Source organism: Melozone crissalis, unplaced genomic scaffold (genome assembly GCF_028551555.1).
Source record: "Melozone crissalis strain CALT ecotype California unplaced genomic scaffold, PUWL_Pcris_2 ptg000006l_1, whole genome shotgun sequence".
NCBI classification, from domain to species: Eukaryota; Metazoa; Chordata; class Aves; order Passeriformes; family Passerellidae; genus Melozone; species Melozone crissalis.
The window spans coordinates 52,436,215-52,461,857 of NW_026535784.1; the positions used below are offsets into that span (position 1 = coordinate 52,436,215).

The following is a 25,643-nucleotide window of genomic DNA, read 5'->3' on the forward strand; positions in this document are numbered from 1 at the left end:
AAAGCATGTAACCTAAACATCAGTTTGCTTAAATTTTTCCTCCTCTCTATAAAGCTTAAGCAACTGCCAGCACACTCCAGCTAACCAGCCCTTCCCAAGAACGCCACAGTTTTAACATAAAAATTGAGAAACACTCCTGAGTTTTATAACAACCTGTAGAGTCAGAGCCATGAACCGGTATCTCTTTTGCACAGTAACCTGTTCCTCACTGCCCACACTTACAGACAGAGGGCCTGGCCAAGGTTCTCTTGATTTGTTTCAGACCAACTCAGCTGTGCTGATTTAATGCCTAAATGCAAGCAGGGATTATCATCAGGTGGAGTTGGCATGAAGAGAATTAGAAATACAATCTTTCCTCCCAAAACAGAGCTTTAGGAGATGGATCTGTTCAGCTTCTGGTTGATGACAAGCAATGGATGGGCAGCACCACACGAAATTTGGGTAACTACATTCAGAGGATGCTTGTTCATGGCCTACTTTGAACTGGAAGAGAGGAGCTATTTTATTTCAAAGCAGTGAGAAAGCAGATTCTGTATACTAGTTCCTCTTACTGATGCCCTAAAAGAATACCACAGACTTGCAGAAATGAAAAAACCCTAAAATCCTTCATTTCTTTAAAAAACCCACAGAACTTCCACAGAGAACTTTACATGCATCTACAGCGATGTTACATATAAAAACTGTATTTTTAAAAAATATTGATAGCTTTATTTCCATGAATGTTTGTGAGTACAGGGAGGAGAGAATTAGATATGTTCAATGATAGATCTGGTTAAACTGAATTCAGGCTTTTGAATGCTTTCCAGGATCAACACAGTCCATGAATATTTCTCTGAGGTTTCTTATGTATGCATAAATAAAGCAAATGGCAATGAACCCTGAGCCTTCCAGATAAATGCAATGCATATCATGATGTGTGTTGCCTTCCAAGAAGAACAGTGGTTTTCATTAGAGGCTTGGATATATCTCTGCTCTCCATTACTCAAAGTTAATCTCCAGAAGTACATTTTTGAAACAGTGAAGTATAAAACATTAACAATAACTGCTCTAGAAATAGGTGACTAAACAGGACACTGCCAATAAGCCCGTAATTAATACAGTAACAGAACATTTTTTCAGAAGCTCATGGCCTCTGAGAAGCAGAGCTAAATTAAAGCAGACAATAATACACTGCAGAGGTACCTTCTGCAGCAGTGCCTCAGCAAACAGGGGGCAATGATTCACTCCTCAGTATGGATCTTAAAATACAGTGTCTAGCCTGTAGAATACTGTAGGTCATGACAGGGGACATAATCAAGTGAAGTAAAGAAAATATGATGAACTTAAGAATGCACAAGCAAATTAGAGAATAAGAAAGCACAAAAAAGTTCTTGGAAGAAGAACCTTCCTAAGATGGTGACTGATGTTGTCTTATATATCAAGAGTTCTATTATCATTACAGTGCAAGGATTCCATATCTACAGAGTTTGGTACCTCCTCAATGTTTCTCATAGGCAACTCCTCTAAGCACTGACTGTTCCTGGTCCTTGCAGCAGCCATCGGACTGCAGATCCCACCAATCCACTCTTTTATAACACTGCTCTTATTGGCTACAGGTGTGGCCTGTTAACATCAGGCTTGCTCCTGATCTTTACTAATTGCTTCAGCTGCAGTTCTTTGGGGGATAAGATTACATTCTATGCCACCTTCGTACTGTATCCCCCTACAGACCGAGTGATGCCATTACTTGTTCAGCAAGGAAGCTCAGCCAGGGACAATATTAGAGCACAGTAATGCTGTGTGTCACTCCCTCTTCACCTGCATTTGCAGCTCTTCTGAGCATGTATTCCACAAAGGAGCATTGTGATACAAAACTGAAGTCACCCACTAGGTCAATGTGTTTTTCACATAAATGGTTTAACAATGGTTAAATAAGAGACTAAAAATTGCTGCAGTCTACCAGAAAAAATAAAATTTTTAAAAAGTTGAGTTGATATTACATGTCCTAAGTGGAGACACTGTGTTCTTCACCCACCCCCCTGAGCATGGGAGATGCTTTGTCAGTTATAGTTGACGGAACCTTCAGGTGACAATGGGAGGCACGGGGTACTATCATGGGACAAACTTCTAGAAGGAGACAGCCTGACCCTGATAGAAATTGCCAAACACATCACAAACTAGAATTTCTTAATATTGCAAATCATACCAGCCCTCCAGGGCAGAAGGAATTAAACTATCAGTTCCTACTCCTCACCAAGAAAACCCTTAAAATCTGTTACATGTTGAGACACCTCATTAGGGGTGGGAGCCTATCTCTACAGCCACAGCATTATAATAAGTAATGATTAACTAAAATAAAAAAATAACACAACAATTGAGAATTTGAACCCTTTAGAAAACTGAAGGGACAAGGCATGTGACTATCTGGAGGCAACAATTATTGTTACTATCTCTAGAGAGGGCTTGGCCCAGACATGTCTATTACTACCAGACCTATTAGGTCTTGACAGCTCCTAGGACATCTGTTTGTTTCATTTTCCTTCAGTCTCGCCAAATTCTAGCAGCAAAAATCACACACTTTTTGTTTCTACTTCTGCATAACTTGAAAGACTTCTCTGCATATGTGAATTTTGACAATACATGAAATCTAGTGTTCTGTATCTGATACATAAGTACAGGCATGTGTATTCCAAGAACCACAAAGGTGGGTAAGTTTCTTAAATCTGAGGGCATGAATCTAGGAATAAAGGTGCTAACAAACACAAAGTGGAGCTAACAAACATTCCTCAGATGTGGGACAGTTTTCATAGATTTGTTTTTCGACCTGAAGTTCAAAAGTTTGGAGAAACCAAAAGATCTCACCCAGAGCTTTTCACAAGCAACTCCCTTAAGTATTTCAGTATATTGCAAGAAAACATTACAAAATTGCAAAAAAAAATATTGAGGTTTTTAGTACAGCTTTCCCTATTTTTTCCAGAAGTCATCACACAGGTCCTGACCCAAATAAAGTTCAATCTAAGGCGTAAAATAAAGGTTCTAAGCTACGCTCTTGCATTTTCCTAGACTGTTACTATATTCTGGACCTAAATCTAAAAGGTATTTGTCCTATACTGCTCAATTCTCATTCATAATTCTGTTCTTCTTTACTATCACTTCAAAGTAATAGTATAGGCGAGATCTAAATATCACCTGCTGGAAACAGAAAGAAAAGGAGATAGCTACTTGCGTACTATAACTCAACCACAGGCAGTTGCTGACGCTTTGATCCAGATATTTCACTATGACTATATGCCAAACAGCTAAACTATTTTATTTACAAGAATACAGCCTTGCCCACTAATTTCATTTCCATATGCCTGTACAAATAATTTGTTTACGTTTTAAAAATAACTTGATCTTTGCTTATAAGCTTGATGTAATCAATAAACCCTTGCACATATACATTTTTTAAAATTAATTTTTGAAATGCCCTCAGTCAAGCTGCAGGGCCCATTCAGAATTCATCTACAAAGTAGTTTTATTTCAGTTTAAAGCCTGCTTGGATGCAGATTTCTTTCAATACTTTTCTCCTCAGGTGAATGTTTCAAATTAGATTATTTCAGAATCCAAACTTGATTTTCAACTTTTTTCAACAATTATTGAAAATTTCCCTATCTAGGTTATTATTGCCACTAAGAAGATAATAATCATTAAAAATTCAGGAAGTACTCAAAAATACCCAAATCAATCAAAATTCTTATGAAGTAGGATCAGCTTTTGCAGAAAATTACAGCAGCTGCTCTGTTTCAGGTACATTTTGAGAAACATGCACATGATTTCATTGTTCCCTTCAATGTCCACTAACGTGACTTGAAAAGAATTACACCATCTATGATCAAGACGAATAAATGTATTTCCATTCCCAACAAGAGATGTACACTTGATTATACCAGCTGAAAATCTGATCCAACATTTCCACAAGAAATGATTGACGTCAGGGGTCTGCAGGAAATAACACATGACCACAAGCTTGATCTGTATGCTTCCAGCACCTTTTTCACAACAATATTCCTGGGGTTTAGTATATAATCCAGTATTCTGAATAACTACAGAGGTTTTGTGGGGAAAACAGAACATTACATTCCCACCATCTTAGATGTGACCAAGTCGAGCAGACACCATTTATTCATGGGTTAGAAAACATGAGTTTTACATCTGAAAGTAAGTGGAAAACATTTTTCCAGATGTTCTTCCCCAGGAAAGTATGATGCAAATAATAAACTTGCTAGTTCAAAGAGTACATAAACTTCTATTTGCATGCATTTATTGGCTGTATTTTTTAACCTCCTTCCTAAATAGTTTAATTTAATAGCACATTAAATCAATTAAGAGGAGATGAAAACTGGTGACTAGGATAACTGTTAGTTAAAAATACAAAACCTGAGCTTACTGTTGCTTGCTATCTAAAACACATTATTTTAATTATTGACCTACATTCATAAGAATTATCATAGAAAGCCACTATCATTTTTGACCTCACTGTGCTCAGAAATTGCATCCATTCCAATTTAATTTTTTAAGTCTACACAAGCAGAAGAGTCTCATGTAACAGCTTGATACAAAGGACTTATTGTATACTTGCTTCTGTATTTTATTTATGACAAAAATTCAGTGCCATAAAATGAGAGTACGTATAACTGTAGGGAATGTCAGTCAGGAAAGGGAGACTGGCAACAATATCTCCTGTTCCTTTCCATTTCATAATCTGAACAACCTATAAGAAGTGACTCTCACAGGAATAAAAACACAATTAAACAATACACACATATTATTATATGCTGGTATATTTTAACAGAACCATTAGTTTGCCTTGTCATCATTTCCTTTTATTTGAGAGGACACAGTGGCTTGACACATGGAAATGGTTTCAGTTTCAAGTTATTTTATAAGGGTAAAACAGCAAAATCCAACCATTTCCTGTTCAGAGTATGAAGAAATGGGCACAATCCTAGCTGCTGGAGGAACCCCAGTAGGACAAGGATCAGGAAGAGGAAGATGGCTGATGATCACTGGTGTCAGTGGCTGAGGACTACCAGGCACACATGGAGAAGGGAAGGGTTCTCCTTAGACAGAACACAGCAGAAGAGACAAGGCTCCCCATGAAGAAGCTGGGGTGGAAGAGGAATGAAGGAAGCCAAGGTTAATTACCTCCCAGCCCTCTGAATCCTCAAAAAAAAATCAGATTTCTTGACCATTCTGAAATTTAGTATGATTGAATTGCATTAACACAGCCAAATACCATAAAAACACATCATCCACACACCAGGTAAAAGTCATTGCAGTGGAAATACAGGGCACAGTAAGGCCATGACAACACGAGACAGCACATCATACCAATCCTATAGCCAGGAACACAATCATATCCCAAACCAGTCTTTCCAATCTTGAGATGGAGCCAGCTGCACTGTTAAAGGATTGAGATTTTATCACCAAAATCTAAAGAACCATCAGCTCCTTCTGTCTCAAGTACTGCATATCTAGATTTTTCCATTCACTCTGTCTTAATGCTGCATTAGTTACCTAAATGTGTGCTTTGGTTTCCAATAAACAATATGTTGTCTTACATATCAAGAGTTCTATTACCATTACAGTACAAGGATTCCATATCTCCAGAGTTTCGTACTTCCTTGATGTTTCTCACAGGCAGCACTGACTGTCCCTGGTCCTTGCAGCAGCCATCTGACTCCAGATCCCCCCAATCCACTCTTTTATAACACTGTTCTTATTGGCTGCAGGTGTGGCCTGTTAACATCAGGCCTGCCCCTAATCTTTAGTAATTGGTTCAGCTGCAACTCGTTGGGGGATAAGATTACATTCTGTACCACCTTCATTTACCAGTACTGTATCCCCCTACAACAATATTTTGTAGATAGCAGAAAAGAATGGTGAATCTTTTTCCAGAAACCTTGATCATTTATCTCAAAATTGTATTGCAGAGAATTCCTTACATCTATAAAAACACTCAAAAGTTTGTAATTAATCTATCACTCAATGAATCTGTAAATAGGCTTACATATGTAGCTTACAGTAAGATAAAATGTAGAATAGTTTATGCTAGCCATTTAATGTTAAATAATATACAAATGAGACTTTACTGAATCAAAGTAAATGTACAAGCAGCTTATTTCAACTTAGCTTTAGTTACACTAACAAAAAAATTAGATAATGTAGAAACATTAGAAAGAAGTGAGATGAGTCAGGGTTTTCCATGAAAAACAGCTTCACTGCAGAGTAGCCAATAGAAATAATTTTAACCTTTTTTAGATTAAGATAAAATGGCACTCTAATATATCACTATCTTATCTAGATAATTTTATTAGTGCTTAAAATAATAACAGATGCATCTGGCATCCGAACAGCGTTCCTCTATCGCAGAATTTGTGATCTGCACAGGCTCACATCCGCAAATGCAGATTGACACTTTTGTAAATTAGGGAAGATTTTCTAATCTAAGACATTCTCTTCCTCTCGCTGTTCTTTAAATCAAATTTTAGTTTATATCTGGTTTTCATTCCTTCTGTTTTTTTTCTTTTTTGTTTATAATGATTGCATAATTTCATGATTACATAACAGGCATCTTCTGTGACATATTGCTATTTTATTCTTCTTCATGCATATATATTTTACTGCATATTGAGGGGCTCATGTAGAAATATTTTTATCTGTCACCATTGAAGACTGGTCTTTTTGGAGCAGGCTCCCTAGCTCACAGCTACCTTCAGGGTTGCCTGAAACAATGGGGATGAAGATCCCCAAATGCTCCCTACAGTCACTCATTTTGGCATCTTGGCCTCAAAAGTGAAGAAGAAAATAATTTATTAATTTTATAGAACTAATATTTTAAAAGTACACTCTTAGCTAAATATTTCAATTACCATCACTCATTATTTGGACAGTATCCAACTTGCCACACATAACTAACAAGCACTCTTGTGTGTGTGTGCATGTGTGTGTGTGCGTGTGTGTTTGTGTAGCTCACTCAATTCAAAACCACATCAGTTCCCAATACAAACAACATAACTTGAAGAATTTTGAACACCATAATTCCAGAGCTCAGGTCAAAATACTCTTGACATAATGGAAGTCTCACCTGAATCATAGATTTGCAGACTTTTGAGATTGGAAGAGACCCTTAGAAATCATCTGGCCCATGCCCCTGCTCAGAGCCCAGCCACCTAAAGCAGGTTACTCAGGACTGTGTCCAGCTGGGGTTTGAATATCTTCAAGCATGGAGACTCTCCAGCCTCTCTTGGCACCCTGTGCCACTGCTTGATGATCCTTAGAGTGAAAGTGGTTTTTCCTATATTCAAGTTTAATTTCTTGTATTTCAAGAACACATTTCTTGTGTCCTTTGCCTCCTCTTCCGTCACTGAGCATCAGGGAGAAGAGTCTGATTCTCTCTTCTTTACTGCCTGCCAACAAACAGATTTATAAGACTCGGACCTTGAAAATTAGGGCTTCCATCTATGGAAATGAAGACCAACAGCAGTGTCTCTCCCAGTAAGTCTTCTCTGAAATGTTCTTAGTCCACTGCATTTAACAGAGTAGGTAAATGCTCCCCAGAGGAATCTGAAATGCTCAGCAATTGAAGGGAATTAACACCACATATTATTACTTCTCCAGTCAGCACACTAAAGGCCCAGGAAGCTCACTTCTTACTCAAATTTTCCATCAAGATTCTGCAAAATTTAGATACACCCAACCCACAGTTCCTGACTAATATTCCTTTTTGAGGTGCAGTAGCTACTGCAGTTGTTCCTGTATTAATTGTTTAGATCCATGGTCAATTTTGTCCTTTAAACTTCAATCCTTTATCCCTTTTGATTCTTTTACAGCTTCAGGTTCCCATAGTCTAAGGGCAGCAACATTTCAGTGGTTCTGATACAAACACCTTTCTAGTTATAAGAATAAACTAATACAATAGTATTCTGGCTATAATTCTCTTTGAATTATAAATTCCTATTGTAAACTAACAAAATTTTCTATTGACATGAAGGAAACAAAGAAGAGAGACAGAGAAAGGGGGAAGATGGAGGGAGGAAAGGAGAGGGCAAGAAGGGAGGGAGGAGCAAGACAGTCTTGCCAGAAACAGGATTTATTTGTGCTAAGGCCATAAATAGAGTTACAGATATAGCATTAGTAGAGATACAATTTAAAGAAATCAGCTGCTGGGAAACAGAAATGTTATGCAACAGAAGCAAATAACTGGTTCAGTGATCACTGGAATTAATGAGCCCTGGGTTTCAATGTATTTAGATTTTCTGGAGGGTGCCATTTTAAACTGAATTCTTCCAAAGCAACTGCGTAGGTTCATCTCTTGTCAAAGAAAAGATAATCTACACAAGATAGAAATACTCTCTATGGTTTGGATGATTCTTCTTTTTGTTCAGTGAGGTGCAACTTCTGAAGTGGTGTAATAAAAGTTGAGGAACCTGCCCAACAAAGGTTTTAGAAATTAGCATAATTCCATGAGAAATTTTGGATTTCCTGAATTCTTTTTCACTAGACCTAGATATTGAATTCAAAGTGGAACAGTTATCCAGTATTGTAACCAAAGTATTTAGGTGCATTATTCCAAATTCTCCAAATGGCTCCTATTTATTATTGTTTGTATTGTTTCTGATAAAAGCTGTGTCAGAAATCTAGTGAAAGAATTCAGAATAATTAGATATTTGCAACCTTTTTCATTAGTAACTTTTATGTAACTTTTCATTTGTAACTTTTATTAGTAACAGTAATGCATGGAATCATGTTGTTATGAATTAGAATAACAAATGTGTGCTTGAATGAGATCAGAAATATACTTTTTTGATTTGTTTTGTTTTGCTTTTTTTTGGTTACAGATCTAATTGTTTAGACATAAAGGTCAAATGATCCCAGGAAAGGAATTGGGTATTAACAATGTTTAGAGAATACACAAGAGATTTAAGAGCTGCATTTAATAAAGCACTCCATAAAGTGCACATGGTCTTTAAGAACAGCCTTTCCAGCTTTTCAATGCTTTTTCCAACAACTTACCATGAAGATGATTCTTGACAAAGCAAATCATTAATACTAAGCATCTATGACAAAACTGTAAAGAATTTTTTAGTAGTATATGGATAATTTAGTGGCTTATCAGCATTTATTGAACTTCATAGCAACTTGAGATTTTGAATTAAACTTTCTACCTGATTTGCAAACAGTAATTGTGATTCTCAGCTGAACATGTATGTTCCTTGAAAGATCCTATGCCTTGATACTTCATTTAACTGAGATGACTTTCTAGAAGTAATAAAGCACTGCTAATCCAGTCAATCCAGTTGCTGGGTTTTCCTGTTCAGGATTTATCAGATGATTTCAAACATATTACAGAAACATACTTTTATCTATGCAAAACTGAAAAAGCTCAAAAAAAATTCCTACCTGATTTAGTGCCAGATATTTTAATTCTTCAGGCCACTAGCATCATATTTTCTATTGTTCTTTTCAGTCTGCTTTTGCAGTTTTTGGACAACATATTTTTACATCTTATTTAGGAAGGTTGCCTTTTTTATTCAGAAGAAGCGCATATATGTTTAGAAAATAATTTCTGTGGCACAACCAGCTGAAAACTTGCCAGGAAATGAGGAACCTGAAATGATTCAACAAAGGACTCAAAATTTCATAAACTTGTTGGCATGAAAGAAGGGATTTTGAAACTCTTTCCTGCACAAGCTGCTCCCTCTGATACACATTTTTTTTCTCATTGTGAGAAAATATCATTAGGTATAAGTGAACTTTCCACTTTTTCTGCACAGATTTTTTTGCGCCTTTGTCTTGACAGAAGAATAGTAATACGAAATATAGGAATGAGAGAAAATGCCTCACTCTTATTATCCTTGTAAATGCAACTAAAATTTATTAGCGAGATGTGTCCTGGATGGATCAAAGAAATTTTCACTCAGGAGCAGTTTCTGTTTACGGATCCAGCATTTTTGAAACTCTCTCACACACAATTTTACTGAGTGTTTCAGAGACCGATCCCCACCAGCCCCGGGGCAAACGCAAAACGCAAATCTGTTTATTTCATCACATTTCCCACGGAAATCTGATTTTGCTCATGGATCAGTTTTTGTTCATGGATCTTCTGCCGTCTGGTGGGATCGGGTAGAGACCCTTGCTGAGAATCCTGCGTGCCATTAGCAGGCAGCTACAGCAGTGGGTTCGGGGCTGTGCTTTAGATGAGCCCAGCGAAGGAGCTGTGCTCAGTTTCAGCGAGCAAAGAGTTAAGGAGCTCCGTGTTCCCCCGTGCCCGGGAGGCAGCCTTTGTGTTTAACATTGGCAGGGGCTCAGTTCGGGCTGGAGGTTTGTTTTAATTGGGGGAGGGGGCAGTGAAGAGGGGACGCTCCGACTTCTCCCGTCTGTCTCTTTCGTTCACTGTTGTAGCGGAGGTGGGGATTCTCAATTCCACCCAGTCAGACGCAGGCAGGAGGATCTGGTAAGACTATCCCAGGAAAAGCCACTCGGCAGGAATTCTCCGAGGCGGCGGCGGCGGCAGCATGAGGGTGAGCCGGGCGGGGAGGAGGCGCGGCGGGGGAAGGAAGTGCGCGGGATGCTGCGGGAGCCCCGAACCCATCCCGGGACGGGAACAGCCAGGAACAGCCGGGAACAGCCCGGCCCGAGCCGCGAGCACCTCCGCACCGCTGGGAACGCCCGGCACAGGGATTCGGGTGCAGCTCTGTGTGCGGGTGTGAGCGTGTGAGAGACGGGAAGGGAGAGAGAACGAGAAGCGGCACAAGGCAGCTTGGGGGAACTGTTATGCCGTGAAGTTTAACAATGTATGGATCTGGCCAGAGGTTCTCCATACAGGCTGCAGGGCAGGCAGCACTGGTTTGCCAGCGCATGCTGGAATCGATCCTTGGCTGTGGAGCAAGGAGCGTGTTTCCTCTCGCCTTGGAGAAGGAGCCGCGGGCGGCTTCCCCGGCAGCGCTCGGAGAATCCCCCTTGCCGGTGTTGTTCCCTCCAGTGCCCTCCTGCCCTGCTCCGCTTCATTTGCTCCTGTTCACATCTCAGCTGCCTTACACTCACTAAGCACTGCTAACGTTTTAGTTGGTCTTTGGAACAATTTCATTTCCACTAGTACGGTCTCTTCTTACGAACCTCGGCATGGGAATGGGAATTTTTGTGGCTTGATACTCCAGGCAAGTCAGGAATTCAGTTCCCCGCATCCACAGGCACAACACAGGCGGGAGGCTCCCGCATTAACCGAGCACCCGCACACCCTCCAGGTACCCAGGCTGCGTGTGTGAAGGACAATCCTAGATTACCTTATCACAGAAAGTTATCAGGGATGCCAGTGTGGTACTCATACGAGGCAGGCTGCATGTTATATTCTGCAACAAGATAAACACTTTAAAAATACGCAGAGAGGAATGAAGGGCTGTCAGGAAGCTATAAAAAAGTACCCTTAGTAGTTAGCCTATTAAAAACTTTCTCGTTTTGCTTCTTAGGAAAAAGTTTCTTCCGGGAGAGGGAAGAGATGGTAATTGGCAATTTTGTTCCCAGCCTTGCATGCTGGCGGCATGACTGCCATGCTGCCACCATGTTTATATGATACATACATCAGATTTTCACAAAGCAAGGAGGAAACTAATATAACCACTAAAACATAGGGCTGTGGGTTCTGTTCATAGCTTCATCACATTTACTTGGGAAAACCATTAATAGTGATACATGTTTCCCATCTGTAAATTGAGGAACTGTAATCATAGAAAATAATACAAGTAGTCCTTGCCTGAAAAGAGTTACAGTCAAACATCTCTTTTTTCTAGTAAGATTTAGAAACCTAAAGTGAAAACACTTGCACCGTGCTGCTGCTAAGTGCCCTGAGATACTGTCATAACCAGCACTGAATTTAATTAAATGAAGAAGGATTTACTATTTAGTATGTTAAACTTTGAAATTAAGTCCCTGGGAGTTCACAGTTGGCCAGTTGCTGATCCCAAATACAGCAGGACAAGGATGGAAAGGTGGATCCCTGGTCTGTGAGAGACAGCACTCTGCATGCCAGACAGGAATACTCGGGTTAGCATCGCATCTGCTGCTCCACAGAGGTACACACACACTTCCACAGACCACATACAACAGGAGCCTGCAATACTAGTAAATATTTATACTCTGCCTCCTCCACAAGTACTATCAGTAAATTTTCTCCCTCCTTCTCTGGTAAATGTCTTGCTATAAACTCTGACTTAACAGCTCCACAGGGAATGAAATTAGGATTCATTTATTTAAAAGGATCCTCCCAAATACTTCAGGCGAGTCCCTGGAAATCAGAAAGTCATAAATACTTTATTTGCTACTCTTCTTTTGTCAACACTGAAGTACTTTGTCTTATTTTGCAGATATAAACCATGTTAAAAAAACCCCTTAATCTTAAATTAAACCAAGGCTTCAGGAAAATGGACTTAAATGGCATCCCTGGTTTCACTGGAGGTTTGGTATCTACAAACCCTGTGGCAGTGCTTACACACAGGCAGTCACAGTCACACTTACTAGGGCAGGATTCTACGATGCTTTCTTCCCTACCTGGAAATGACATGAGTTGTTGCTTAGAATAATAAACCAAGTATTTTTTTATCCTTAAAGAGCTTAATTTTTTATTATTAACTTCGCTGTGGCTAAGTACTGAGCATGAGTTGCAATTACACTCAGAACAAGATGACAGAGTTTGAAGGTATTTTCCTGGCCAGAGGCCCATCCTAGGACTATAAAATCTTCCTCCTAATATTTTGAGATTTTGGATCTGGTCCAGATTTTGTTTTGAGACACATGTTTTATCAGTTTTCATTTGAAATCCAGGTAATAAATCAGACAAAAATAATATAAAGTCTAATTGTTGCAGTACCTCAAAAATACTCAGAAAATAGATTAATTTACTACCTTTAATTTTTAATGTAGTGCTTTTACCTTTCGTTTGCAAAGGAAAAAGAGTAAGTTCTTCTTTTAGCTGAAATACCATTCAGCAGTCTCCAAGACAGGTCGACTGCAAGACTACATTTTAGAACAGAATTTCATGACCCTTATTTTTTCCATCCCTATACAAATTCTGTCTCAGCAGGGTTTTGTGGGACCTTATTCGCAAAAGCTATCACTTAAGGAATTTTTTGTGTTTGCCTCTTGTCAGACAGGTAATGGGGGTAATCCAGATTTCAGAGCAGCACAGTGAGTACAAACAGGTGTTTATACATGTGTGCTGCAGAGGCTGAACATTCAGATATCTTCCCTAAATGAGAAACAGGACGTGTTAGTCAGACTACCTGTTGTACTGATTATATGTTTTTTTTCCTTTTCTTTTCTTGCTTACAGTTTCTCTCCACAGGTGAAAAAATGAGAAATATCTCACTGAAATACTGAAGAAAAAAGCGAAGATCTTGTTTCATTGAATTTGCTCACTGGGGACTTCAGGATGGAAGCCTTGTGTTTAAGAGTTTCCTTGCTGCTGCTGGTGCCGGGATTTGTCCTCAGTGACAGCTCTGACAGAGACGTTTCCAACCGGAGCGACTCGGGAAACCCCCTTTCCACCTTTTCAGGGATGGAATCCATTCTCCTCACCACCATGCAGCCCCCCGTGTCCAACCAGACTGTCAAATGTTCCCAGCAGACTAAGATTGCTGAAACTTTCAAATACATTAACACCGTGGTGTCCTGTGCTATATTCATCATTGGGATGGTTGGGAATGCCACTCTGCTGAGGATCATTTACCAGAACAAGTGTATGAGGAACGGCCCGAACGCGCTGATAGCCAGCCTGGCACTGGGAGACCTTATCTACATCGTCATTGACATCCCCATCATCGTGTACAAGGTAGGGCACCACCACCCATTCCAGCTGCAGCTCCTTACCAGTTCCCTGGCTGTTCTCTGGGCTTCCTCCTCTATTTAGTGCTCTTTTGTCAGTGAATAGTGCAATTAATGAAACAATACAACTCCTTTTTTTTCTGCAATAAACCCCTTGCTCTCAGGTCTCTCCTCCATCAAGAGAAAGTCTATCTCTCCCATTAAAAATAATGCAGCTCTTAGCTCCTAACCCAAGCGTGGCCTTGGGCATTTCAGAGGAGCTCTTCATTTCTCATAGCTGCTGCAGCTAGCAGAAGAATTTATGAAGGAAGACTTTTTATAAGCTATTCTCCTCCTTGATGAACTAGCTGCTATTTTTATTTTATCCAATCCTTACTTTATATTTTTACAGAAAATACTCCCTGCAATACACAGTCTTCTTATTATGACTTTGAAGGAAGATACTACATCAGTTAAGTTGAGCCTTAAGGTTTTCATTTAATATTCATTAATAGCAGAGTCTCAAAATTATTTCAATTATATCACAGACCATTTCTGAAATATTAAATTTCATCTGGATTTGTCAAAGTGTAAAAAGGCTCCTCAGAAATTCTTTTATCCAGTATAAAGTTATCTTGTCCCAACGTTTTGATTTTCAAATTTAATTAAACAAAGCCATAAAGCAGTGCTTTTTCTGATGCAATTCATGTTTACTAATATAATTCAAGCCACAACATGCTTGAATGAACAGAACTGAGCCCTTTTTAAATATATTTCTTTGATATTAACTTAGAATCATCTTAGAAAATCATCTTAGAAAATCATCAAAGAATTTTGTAAGCTTGTACCTGTCTCTTTGTGGACTGTACACAGGTGCATAGCCAACAGGATATCTGACTTTTTTTTTCTTTTTTCAGTAGAAACATTAAGTGTTTCTGTTTGTAAATAAAACACTAAGTCATATAATATATATGTCATATAATTAGGAAAAAAATGTTGTTCACAATTTCAGCCCTAAGGATTCTAATGACTTTTATTTACATGTGTTTTAAATGAAACATTTTAATGCATGGGTTTATAATAACTGGTGCCCTGTGGTTTCAAACTGGATTTTAAAATTAAAGAAACAATGATTTTAAAACATGCATTTTGCATCTTGGTAACACTGACATCATAACTGCATTATAATACAGGTATTCATAGGACAAGATCATAAAGTTTGAATTAATTAATGGAAAAAAATTCTCTCTGTGTGCATACATTGCATTTGTACAGAGGCACTGGGAGTCTGTTATTGTCCACCCAACCAGGAGGAAAAGGTGGATAACGTATTCTAACAAGCAGCCAGAGAATGTTTCAGGATCACCAGCCCTTGTTCATGTAGGTGACTTCAACTACCAGACACCTGCTGGGAACTTAACACAGCAGAAAAGAGGCAGCCCAGGAAGTTCTTAGAGTGTGTGGGGGACAATTTTTGTAACAGCTGGTGAGCAAGCCCAGCAGGGGAGGGACTGTGCTACACCTGCTGTTTGCAAATAGAGATGGGCTGGTGGGAGATGAGGTGGTTGGAGGCCACTTGGGGCACAGTGACCATGAAATTATAGAGTTCTTGATATTTGGTGAAATCAGGAAGAGCATCAATAAGACTTTTACACTGGACTTACAGAGGGCAGACCTTGGCCTGTTTAGGGGATTTAATCAGAGAGTTCCATGGGAAGCAGCCCTTAAAGACAAAGGAGTCCAGGAAAGCTGGGTGTGCTTCAAAACAGAGATCCTGAGGGCACAGGAACAGACTGTCCCTGTGTGCTGAAAGATGAGCTGACAAGGCAAACTTCCAGTCTGGATGAGCAATGTGGTTTTGAAGGAACATAGAAATAAAAAGAGGATGTATCATCTTTGGAAGGAGGGTCAGATCTCTCAGGAAGTATTAAAGGAATTTGCTAGGGCATGTAAGAAAAAAAATTAAGGGAGGTTAAAGCTCAGTTCAAACTTAATTTGGCAACTTTTGTAAAGGATAATAAAAAATGTCTTTATAAATATAACAGCAAAAGGAAGGGTAAGATCAACCTTTGTTCTCTACTGGATGCAGGAGGAAACTCAGTAACTGCAGATGAGGAGTAGGTGTAAGTGCTTAATGCTTTCTTTGCCTTGGTCTTTAGTGGGAAGATGTCTTGTCCTCAGGACAGCTGTCCTCCTGGGCAGGTAGATGGTGTCAAGGAATAGAACGGTCCCCTGGTTATCCAGGAGAAGGCAGCAGAAAACTGCTGAGCAGCTTGGATGTTCATAAATCCATGGCACCACATGGGATCCATCCCAGGGTGATGAGAGAACTGGCAGATGAGCCTTCCAAGCCACTCTCCATCATTTACCAGCAGTCCTGGCTCACTGGTGAGGGTCCAGAGGACTGGAAGCTGGCCAGTGTGACACTCATTCACACAAAGGGTGGGAAGGAGGATCCTGGTAATTACAGGCAAGTTGGCAGTATCCAGTAAGGTTATGGAGCAGTTTATACTGAGTGCCAGCACACAGCACTTACAGGATGGCCAGGGTATCAGACCCAGCCAGCAGGGTTTAGGAGGGGTGGGTTGTATTTGACCAACCTGGTCTCCTTTTATGACCAGGTGACCCTCCTGGTGGATGCAGGAAAGGCTCTGGATGTTGTGTACCTGGACTTCAGCAAGGCCTTTGACACTGTCTCCCACAGCACACTCCTGGAAAAGCTGCAGCCCAGGGCTTGGACAGGAGTGCTCTGTGCTGGGTTAGGAACTGGCTGCATGGCCGGCCCAGAGGGAGGGTGATGGTGAACAGTGCTGCATTCAGCTAGGGCCTGTCACCAATGGTGTCCCTCAGGGGTCTGTGCTGGGGCCAGCTCTATTCAATATCTTTATTGATGGCATGGATGAAGGTATTGAGTCCTTCATTAGTAAATTTGCAGATGACACTAAGCTGGGAGCATGTATCGATCTGTTGGAAGGTAGGAGGGCTCTGCAGACAGGCCTGGAATTGTTGGATGGATAAGCAGAGTCCAGTAAGATGAAGTTTAATAAGTCCAAGTGCCGAGTCCTGTGTTTTGGCCACAATAACCCCCTGCACTGTTATAGGCTGGGAACAGAGTGGCTGGACAGTGCCCAGGCAGAAAGGGACCTGGGGCTGCTGGTCCACAACAGACTGAACATGAGCCAGCTCTGAGGGCCAAGGGCATCCTGGCCTGTGTCAGGAACAGTGTGGCCAGCAGGAGCAGGGAGGTCACCCTTCCTCTGCACTTGGCACTGGTGAGGCCACACCAGTGTGGTGTCCAGTTCAGGTCCCTCAGTGTGGGAAGGGCGCTGACTCTCTTGAGCGTGTCCAGAGGAGGCAATGAGGCTGGTGAGGGGCTTGGAGCACAAACTCTGTGAGGGATGAATGAGAGAGCTGAGAGTATTTAGCCTGGAGAAAAGGAGACTCAGAGGTGACCTTATCACACTCTACAACTTCTGAAAGGTGGCTGTAGTCAGGTGGGGATCAGTCTCTCCAGGCAGCAACTGACAGAACGAGAGGATGCAGTCTTAAGCTGCACCAAGGGAAATACAGGTTGGATATCAGGAAAAAGGTTTTTATGGAAAGAGCGATAAAGTACTGGAATTGTCTGCCCAGAGAGGTGGTGGAGTCACTATCCCTGGATGTGTTTAAAAAAAGAGTGGATGTGGCACTCGGTGCCATGGTTTAGTTGAGGTGTTTGGGCACAGGTTGGACTCGATGATCTTGAAGGTCTCTTCCAGCCCAGTGATTCTGTGATTCTGTTATATTATCTATGGTGAAATGCAGCACCAGGTTCTGATCTTCCAGTTGTATATATTACAGATAAGTATTTTAACTTTAACTGGGTTTAATATTACATGGATTTGAAACTAGGATGACTGTAAATAATTATGGATGTGATTTAGTGGAAATTCTAGTTTACACTTTTCAATACTCCACCTGGGAAGTTAAATTGACGATTTGTTGAAAAGCTTTCTGTAGAGTATTTTGGATTAATGAGTTGATGAGAAAAATTAGCTTCTGCCTGATTTGAGATTCTCCTGTCTTCCACAGCCGGGTGAATGCCTTATGGGACATCAGACTGGGGCTCTTAGCTGGACTCAGAGCCTACACAAGGCCAGGCTGGATGGGGCTCTGAGGAACCTAGGCTAGTGGGAGGCGTCCTTGTCCATCCGTGTCCCAGGGCTGAGGGATTGGAACTGGATGATCTTTAAGGTCCCTTCCAACCCAAACCATTCACTGATTCTATGAGTGCACCTCCCATGATGTATTACAGTTTCCTCCCTGGTAAATTACCCTTACGTCTTTATGGATAATTGCTAAGGCAGTGTTTTCACTTCTCATGGTATATCTGATAGTACATCTGAAGGAAAAATGGCATGAGTTCTTTTCAGAGCTAAGTTTGAGAAAGAACAAGAATTTTTATTTCACAATTTTTTCTAACCTTTCAAGAGCTCTGCTTCTTTTTTGTAAAGAGGAATGGAAATCTGGAATTAATTACGCCTTTCAAAATTGCCTTTTGATGGTCTTCTGAAAACTTCTTTGGAAGTTTAGTTGAAAGCAACAAACTTTTTTTTTATATTCTCTTTATTATTTTGCAATATATTTTTTCTATTATTTTTCTGTCACTTACCTAGAATTCCATAGGTGCATTTGTCTTGGTCTATCTTATATAATAAGCTGAACTATGGTTCTGATTTGATGAATGAAATTTCATTAGCCTACATGAGAAATTATTTTTGTGCTGCAGAGAAGTATTGGATAAATAAAGGCTATGAACAAAACTGCAACCCCTTGACACCAATGTCTGTCAATTTCCACATGTAAGAAGGAAGAATTAAAATAAACTTTAAAGCTTAATTCTACCTTTTAATTATTTTTCAGTTATTTAAATTTCAGAATAAATTACTTATAAATTACCTCATACAACCACCTTGTCTGAGGTTTGCTGCAAGAATTGTGACACAGGGAAGCATTTATGGCTTTATAAGATGGCTCTGGTACATCTGATAAGAAATTAAATTATTATTATTATTATTATTATTATTATTATTATTATTACTACTACTACTACTACTACTACTACTACTACTACTATAGTCCATTTTTCATATGAACCATTCAGTAATGTGGATGCTTACATTAGGAGTTGGGTTTAACGTTTGTTAAATGCCATTCCTGCTTGCACCACTAGGGATCCTAAAATCTGTGTCACCTTTCATCTCTTGTTGAGTGACACTGTGAAAGGTGGCCCCTGCAAATATCATGATTGGATAATTGAAGTGATAGGCTTTTAGGGAAAAAATTCAAGTGTTTTTACTTTTGTTGGAAAGTAATTTATACCCTTCTGAACTTGATTTTAAAAGATTCTTTTAGTTTCAGAGTCAGCCTCATGCTGAGCATTTGTATCTTACATATAAGTGGTTTCAAACACTTCATAACTTTCAGGTCAGATCTTCATTTTTAGAAAAAGCAGACCTGAAATCAGAGTAAACAAGCATTCAGCTGCATATTAAAATAACAAATAGTAGAGTGTTAAGATGGCCACATTGTATAGAACAAAATGTATAATATCTGTAATTATAATTGAATATCAGAAATAGTTATAATCACCTTCCTGAAACATAATGTAGCCTTAACTATTTTGATACTAGTTTCAAAAGAGAAGTAGATAATGCTACTGGTACTCAAATCCATTTTTCAAACCCTTAGAAAGAAGCAGCTATGAAATTTTAATAATTGGCAATGTAAGATCCCAGGAGAATTGAGTCCTTTATTCTGTTTTGCATTTACACAATTAACAAAGATATGATGCTGGGAAAAAAGTAATTATGTAATTTATGCCAACTAAAGATGTGGTCACAGGTGTTTGATGTTTTTAACCTTTCTTTGTGGTACAGTAGGCTCAAAAACTCACTCCTTACTTTCTCCAATTACTGTAATTATATAGTGGATTCCCCTTATTGTTAAGTGGATTGCAATGTGAGTAATATCTGCTGTCCTTTGAAGACATTCTGGATGTATTAAAGCCCCATTGCACTTAATTACCACAATACATCCACTTGAAGTATCAGATCAGTAGTGAAAATCTTAATAAACTGAGTTTTACAGGAAGGGTGACAGTTATAAATCCAACCTTAATAGACCAAACTAAGACAATTTAATTTTCAATCACATTTTTATACCACCAGGAGTCAAATAGTCTCCTCTTTACCCAAAACATACCATCTCAGACTTTCAAGGTGTCAAAGCCTAAAGCCCCGTATCAGTAAGAATTATTTCTCTGCAGGAAAAAGACGAGCAGAAAATAAAAGCTTTCTATTTTACACAGCTGTAGAGGCAGGGTTAAGGCATTGAAGAAGAGATGGGTTCCTTTTCTTGTATCAGGTGGCATTAGCACATAACTGAAAGCTGCTGATCACCTGCATTACCCATCACTGCCATGTCCATTTTTTAGCAAATAAATCCAGATGCAAGGCAAAAAATAATTCCTTAGAGGGCTGCTTTCCATAAAGGCTTTCCATTGGCAGTACAAAGGCAGCAGCAGAATGGCCACAGCACCACTGTTGCCTTGGCTGCTCTGAGCTCTGGCAAGCCCTTATGCTGTTCCTGTTGCTGCTCCCATGGCTGAAGTACAGCAGAGCAACAGGAACAACAGCAGGTATTCACCACAGACACTGCTGTCCACTGTTCTTGCCTGAGCTCATGGAGCTTGAAACACTCTGCACCAAGGCTCTCACCTTTAGAATGGCAAAGTTTTAACTGTTATTGGCAAGTCTGAGCTGTCTCTGCTGCCAGTTTTATGCACCTTAGAGAAAAACATCAAAATGACTTCTGTTTCTTTGAAACTGGCCTACATAGGGCTGACATAAACTGCGTTGCCTTAGATCAGAATATGCTTAACTGTTTCAACCATTAGTTTACAAAGTAGATGAAGCAAATTAGGCAGCTTTATATCTATTTCTTTAATAAAATTTTCTTAACCATTTTACTGTTATAAAGTGGAAGATATATACCCAGGAAAAAATCAAGCATTCACTGCTCAGACAGCTCAAGGAGATGTTTTTTTGAATAAAACTGGGGGGTTTTCAGTTGGGTAATTGGTATTCATGCTTACTTTAGTTGCAACATTATCTAAATCTGAGTAGTTCACCCAGAACATTAAAAATCTAAATATAGAGGGTACCTGACAGCAAGCAAATATGCTCATCCATTTTGTCTTCAGTAAAGGAAGACTCAGCTAAAGCATTTCTAGTCATGGACATTTCTTAGCATCATAGCATGTTTGTAAGTGTCAGAGCAATCCCTTCTGAATCAAAAATTATTTGGCATATCTGAATAGCTTCATCAACAGAATTAATAATGATACATACATGAGGATGCTAATTAACCACATTGGCACTGATCTTGTAGCTGATAGAACAAGCAGCATCTTTTGTGCCAAAGGAGTATAAAGCCAAGCCAACAGCACAAAAAAAGGTAAGGGCACTTAGGAAAGATACCCTTCTTTAAAGGCAGAAGTTTTCATATGTATAGTGTGTATTTCTCAATGAAGTATCAACACAAGCAGGAAATTCTGAGGCCCCAGAACAGCTATATTCTGGTTTTCAATAAATTCTTACCAGGGATTCCAAGAAGCAATGAATGGGTAGCCCAGTGTGATGCAGAAATCCATAGAACCTGCTCCACACAGGGCCTATCATTCAGGCGTATGTCTCCATGTAGTGACCAAACACAGCAGAAACCCAGAGGTAGCACAAGAATTGATCACTGAGTCCTAAAGGCAGAAATTTCCCAAAATGGAGCAGGGAACAGAAATCCATCAGGAATCTGTTCTGTTTACAAACTGCAGCTTCCCAGCACAGTGTGTTTAATGCATGTAGCAGGGTAGCAGTCAATGAAGAGATTTTATATGCTAGGTCTTAGCTCAAGATCCACTCTGCCTTTAACTCATGGCTGTTCTTTGGGGAGTGGGACACATGCTCCCATCAATGCACAGCTCCCCCCTCATCTTCAAATCCTCATCTCATGCCTGCCTTGCTGGTCCGTGGATTTGAAATAGTGTACAGTACTTAGAGACTTTACGTTTAAGAGAATATTTTAGTGTGGTTTCTGTCTTTATTTCTCAACCAGCTGAACTCTACTGATAACAAGGAATTGTTTTGATTGTGCATATTCAGGGCTTATGGGTTCTGCAGTAACTTCTTAGAAATCCTGTCACTCTTTTTAGCAACACACAAAAGAAAACACAGCTGGAAGAATAACAAAAGAAATATTATGCCCAGGGATTGAAAAAATTCCTTTCAACAAATCACCATGCACATAAGCACACCTTGCAGCTCATTTCCCTGAAGAAGAGCAGCTCAGCTTGATAAACAGTTTACCTAACAGGATGGGAAGATAGCCAACATCATGGAAAGTAATCCTGCTTTGTAAACAACAAAAATACCACAGGGGAGATGCCTAGGGTTGTTAGGAATGCTTTACTGCTAAGTAGATTCTTGTAATAAATATAAGCATTTTAACAAGAACCTAAACCTTAGGATTTCTTTTTCTTCTAGTTAGTTGAGAAAGAATGTTCAGTTGCAAAACCACAGCATTTGTTTCCTTACTTTTCAGGATCTCTTGAAGTATAATCTATTTTCCCTTGTGTTAAAACTATACATTCCCTTCCATAGCTGCCTAAGCAGGAGGAAAACACTGTAGGCATTCAGTGAATGGCATGAGACCCTTTGCTACATTCACCTTTACTCAGCTGGGCTAAGATAAGCAAAATAGCAGAAAAAGCTCTGGCAGGGCAATTCAGAGTAAAAAATGTCTTTGATGGTTCTCATGCATCCCCACATAACCTTTCTTCCTTCCAGGAAGAAAACCAGTCAGTGTTTTATCCACCCAAAGTGGAAGAAAGACAGTTCTTGGTAGTAGCAAAATCAGGAATGTATTTCCTGCAAAGAAGAGTCAAAGAGATACAGTTTGTTTTCTCTACCATGCCAGGGCTGTGAATCTAAGTATAAGGAAATAAACAAATTATCCCAAAGCTGGCAGAAGCTTGAACAGTCACCTCACCATATACTCAGTACTGATCTTATGCCCTGCATTATAAAGGCTACCCTCATTCTTTGTTTTCCTCTACTCTGTTTTCCTCTAGTCACTGTGCTTTCAAAATCTGTGGTTTTTCACTTCAGCAGTGGGAAGGAATACTTAGAGACAGACTGTGTTCCTCTCCCCCCTGACAAGTCTCCCTCTTTCCTGCAAAGTGGTGGAGCACAGGTGACTTGTGAGGCAAGAAATGGATGAGCCTTGTCCAGCAATGCAATTCTCTCCTGTATATATGGGTTTTAGGAAGAAGGGAAATGCTTGAAAACATGCAATGAATTCTGACCCTATGACGTTTTATGGGGACAGAAGGGTCCTGTTCAGTCACCACAACCAAAATACCACTGCTGAGGACTCAATACATCCTTATTCCTAACTAAGCAGTCTTACAGATCAGAGATAGGTGAGACACTTCAGTCAGAACCATCATCTTTTGTCACTTAATACAGTCAAGTCAGTGGTACAGAACTTAGACACTTCTGTCCTGAGCCAGATATCACCTGGATTCCACCCAAAACACCACACACCTTGTCTGGCCCATGCCTTGAATCAGACAAGGGTATATATAATTGTAGAACACAATTTAAGTTTTATCCAGACAGCCCATTATTGCCTAGAGGAAACTAGCCTTAAAAAAAAAAAATAAATGGGAAAAAAAAAAAAAGCCAGCAACACCAAATGTGCTGATGTAACAAAACCAAAAGAATTTCCCTTATCTTTCATTCTGGGCTATGTGGCAAGGAAAGAAAATCACCACAGACTACTCTGCTTTTGTAACTGCTGCTCCCCAGTTAGGAGATGTTTGTCACTTACACAACTGGATTGTGTCTATACAGATGAAATCTGCTGGCTTGGTCCCTTTCTCCATTACTGCCCAAGTGTAACTTCAGTTGTGAAATAAAGAGGATATTTCTATTTTTCCTGAAGACAGAATAGAAGCTGACTTCCATGGCTGTGCCAGAGTTGTTCCAGCAGTATCATGGAACATTTAAATGCCATGAAACTTGGGAGAGTGTCCTAGACGGCAGCAGCATAAGGGGCAAGCACTGCTTGTAAGGAACACAGTTCAGTTTCTGGGAAGAACATCTCGTGTGTCAGCACAACAGTGGTCCCAGCTGGATATAGGAAGAGGCAGCCTCTAGAGCACTAGGATGAAATCAGAGCAGGAAAGGTCAGGTAGGAAGCCTTTGCTGCCATCCTCAATGCCACAGGGCAGAGAGAGGGGACCTCCTGACATGCACTTGTTGAGCTGAAGGAGTTTTAATGAAGCAGCTCAGAGCTGGTTCCAATCCATCACCCAACCAAGCCCATTTATTTTGGGCTGAGCTCCAGGGCCATCATCTGCCTGCAAACACACAGCACCAGCCTGGCATGGGATAAACACTGTGCCTGCACATGGGCAGCACTCATGTGCTGGGTTACAACATTCTCTCTTCCAGACTATATATAAACTGCTTGGGATGCACAGTGGGACTTGATGTTTTGTACATCAGCTACCATACTGAGGGGGGTTGGAAAATAGCAGCAGCAGCAGAATAAAATCAACGGAGTGACATTTAAAAATCACTGCAAAGGAATGTTCTCAGTGCTGATGTCTTGTTTGTCTTCAGCTGCAGCTCAGGGCAGAGAGGCCATATAAAGCAGCAGAGAAGGGAGGATGCTCAAGGAAGCTGTGGCTGTCTGGTCACTTTGCTGAAATTTTTCAAGAGCAGTCTTGATTTCTGATTTCAGTGCAAAAATACATGTTGACCACACTCTTTTGTCAGGAATTGCACCACAGTATGAAATACTCTTGAGCTGCAAACTGCACAAGGGAAAAGTGCATTCTCTATGCCACATGTCTTATTTTAAAACCTCAGAGATTTTGTAAGTGGGTTTGCAAAAGCACAATCCACTTCCACAACTCAGAGAGCTGGGACACAAGTAGGAGCAATCAGTCTGATTTCTTCTATCCTAGAGCCTTGAGAAAAAAGGTAGTTTTCTAGAATTTTATAATAATTTTATTTGGATATTAAAATATGCAAAAGCACTTAAAGAGCAAAGCCAGTAGTTCCAGTTCTTGTATTGCACCTAAGTAAATCAGGATTAATTAAATTAAATTCCTGAGTTCATTTTTTGTAATACAAAATAAATTTCTTATTTCCTTCTGAAATATCCATACCATGCTAGGGCAGGACAGAGGGAAATGGACTTGTTTTGATGTAAAAATTAATAAAACTAAAGACAGGATCAGATTTGCTGACTGAAAATATCTACAGAAGAAAAAAACTGGCACCTGATCCAAGGGGAAGTAATGAATGCATAGCTGATGCAGAGTGATAATGGAGTACACCCCCAGAAATGATTGCAAAGTGAATCTTGAAATCAAAAAACCTTATTTCTGGTCCCAGGGATTTTGATTAAAATCCACTTGAAAAGAATGTCTAATGATTTGGTACTGAGATTACTTCAATTAGTGGAAAGTGTAAGAAACAAAAGGAATAAAATACTTTTAATCTCAAAAAAGGAGAGCTTCCTGGGGTGTGGGGTTGAAGCATACATGCTGGAAGCATGCTAAAGCTTCCCTGTGAGGAGTAATGAGTTAGTGAACCTTTTTCAAGTACAACCCTTTTCTTTTTGAAGCTAATATTTGCCTTGTAGTAGCAGAGTTTCGCAGTCACTACAAAGTGCTTGTTCGTTTCTGGTGTAGCTACAGCCACAGTCAGGGGCTG

The 25,643-nt window shown here is 39.8% G+C and overlaps 1 protein-coding gene across 3 annotated transcripts in view; it reads left to right on the forward strand.

The window, feature by feature from the left end:
* Positions 1–10,389: 10,389 nt before the first annotated feature.
* The window catches only part of EDNRA (endothelin receptor type A), a 33,184-nt gene continuing 17,930 nt past the window's right edge, over positions 10,390–25,643 (forward strand). The window contains exons 1-2 of one of the 3 annotated variants that reach the window (XM_054293919.1): positions 10,390–10,544; positions 13,348–13,846. In XM_054293919.1, the coding sequence (XP_054149894.1) occupies positions 13,448–13,846 (399 nt within the window). In that variant the 5' untranslated portion in view covers positions 10,390–10,544; positions 13,348–13,447. The remainder of the gene's footprint in view (positions 10,545–13,347; positions 13,847–25,643) is intronic. The other 2 variants (XM_054293927.1, XM_054293934.1) reach the window with 2 other exon arrangements.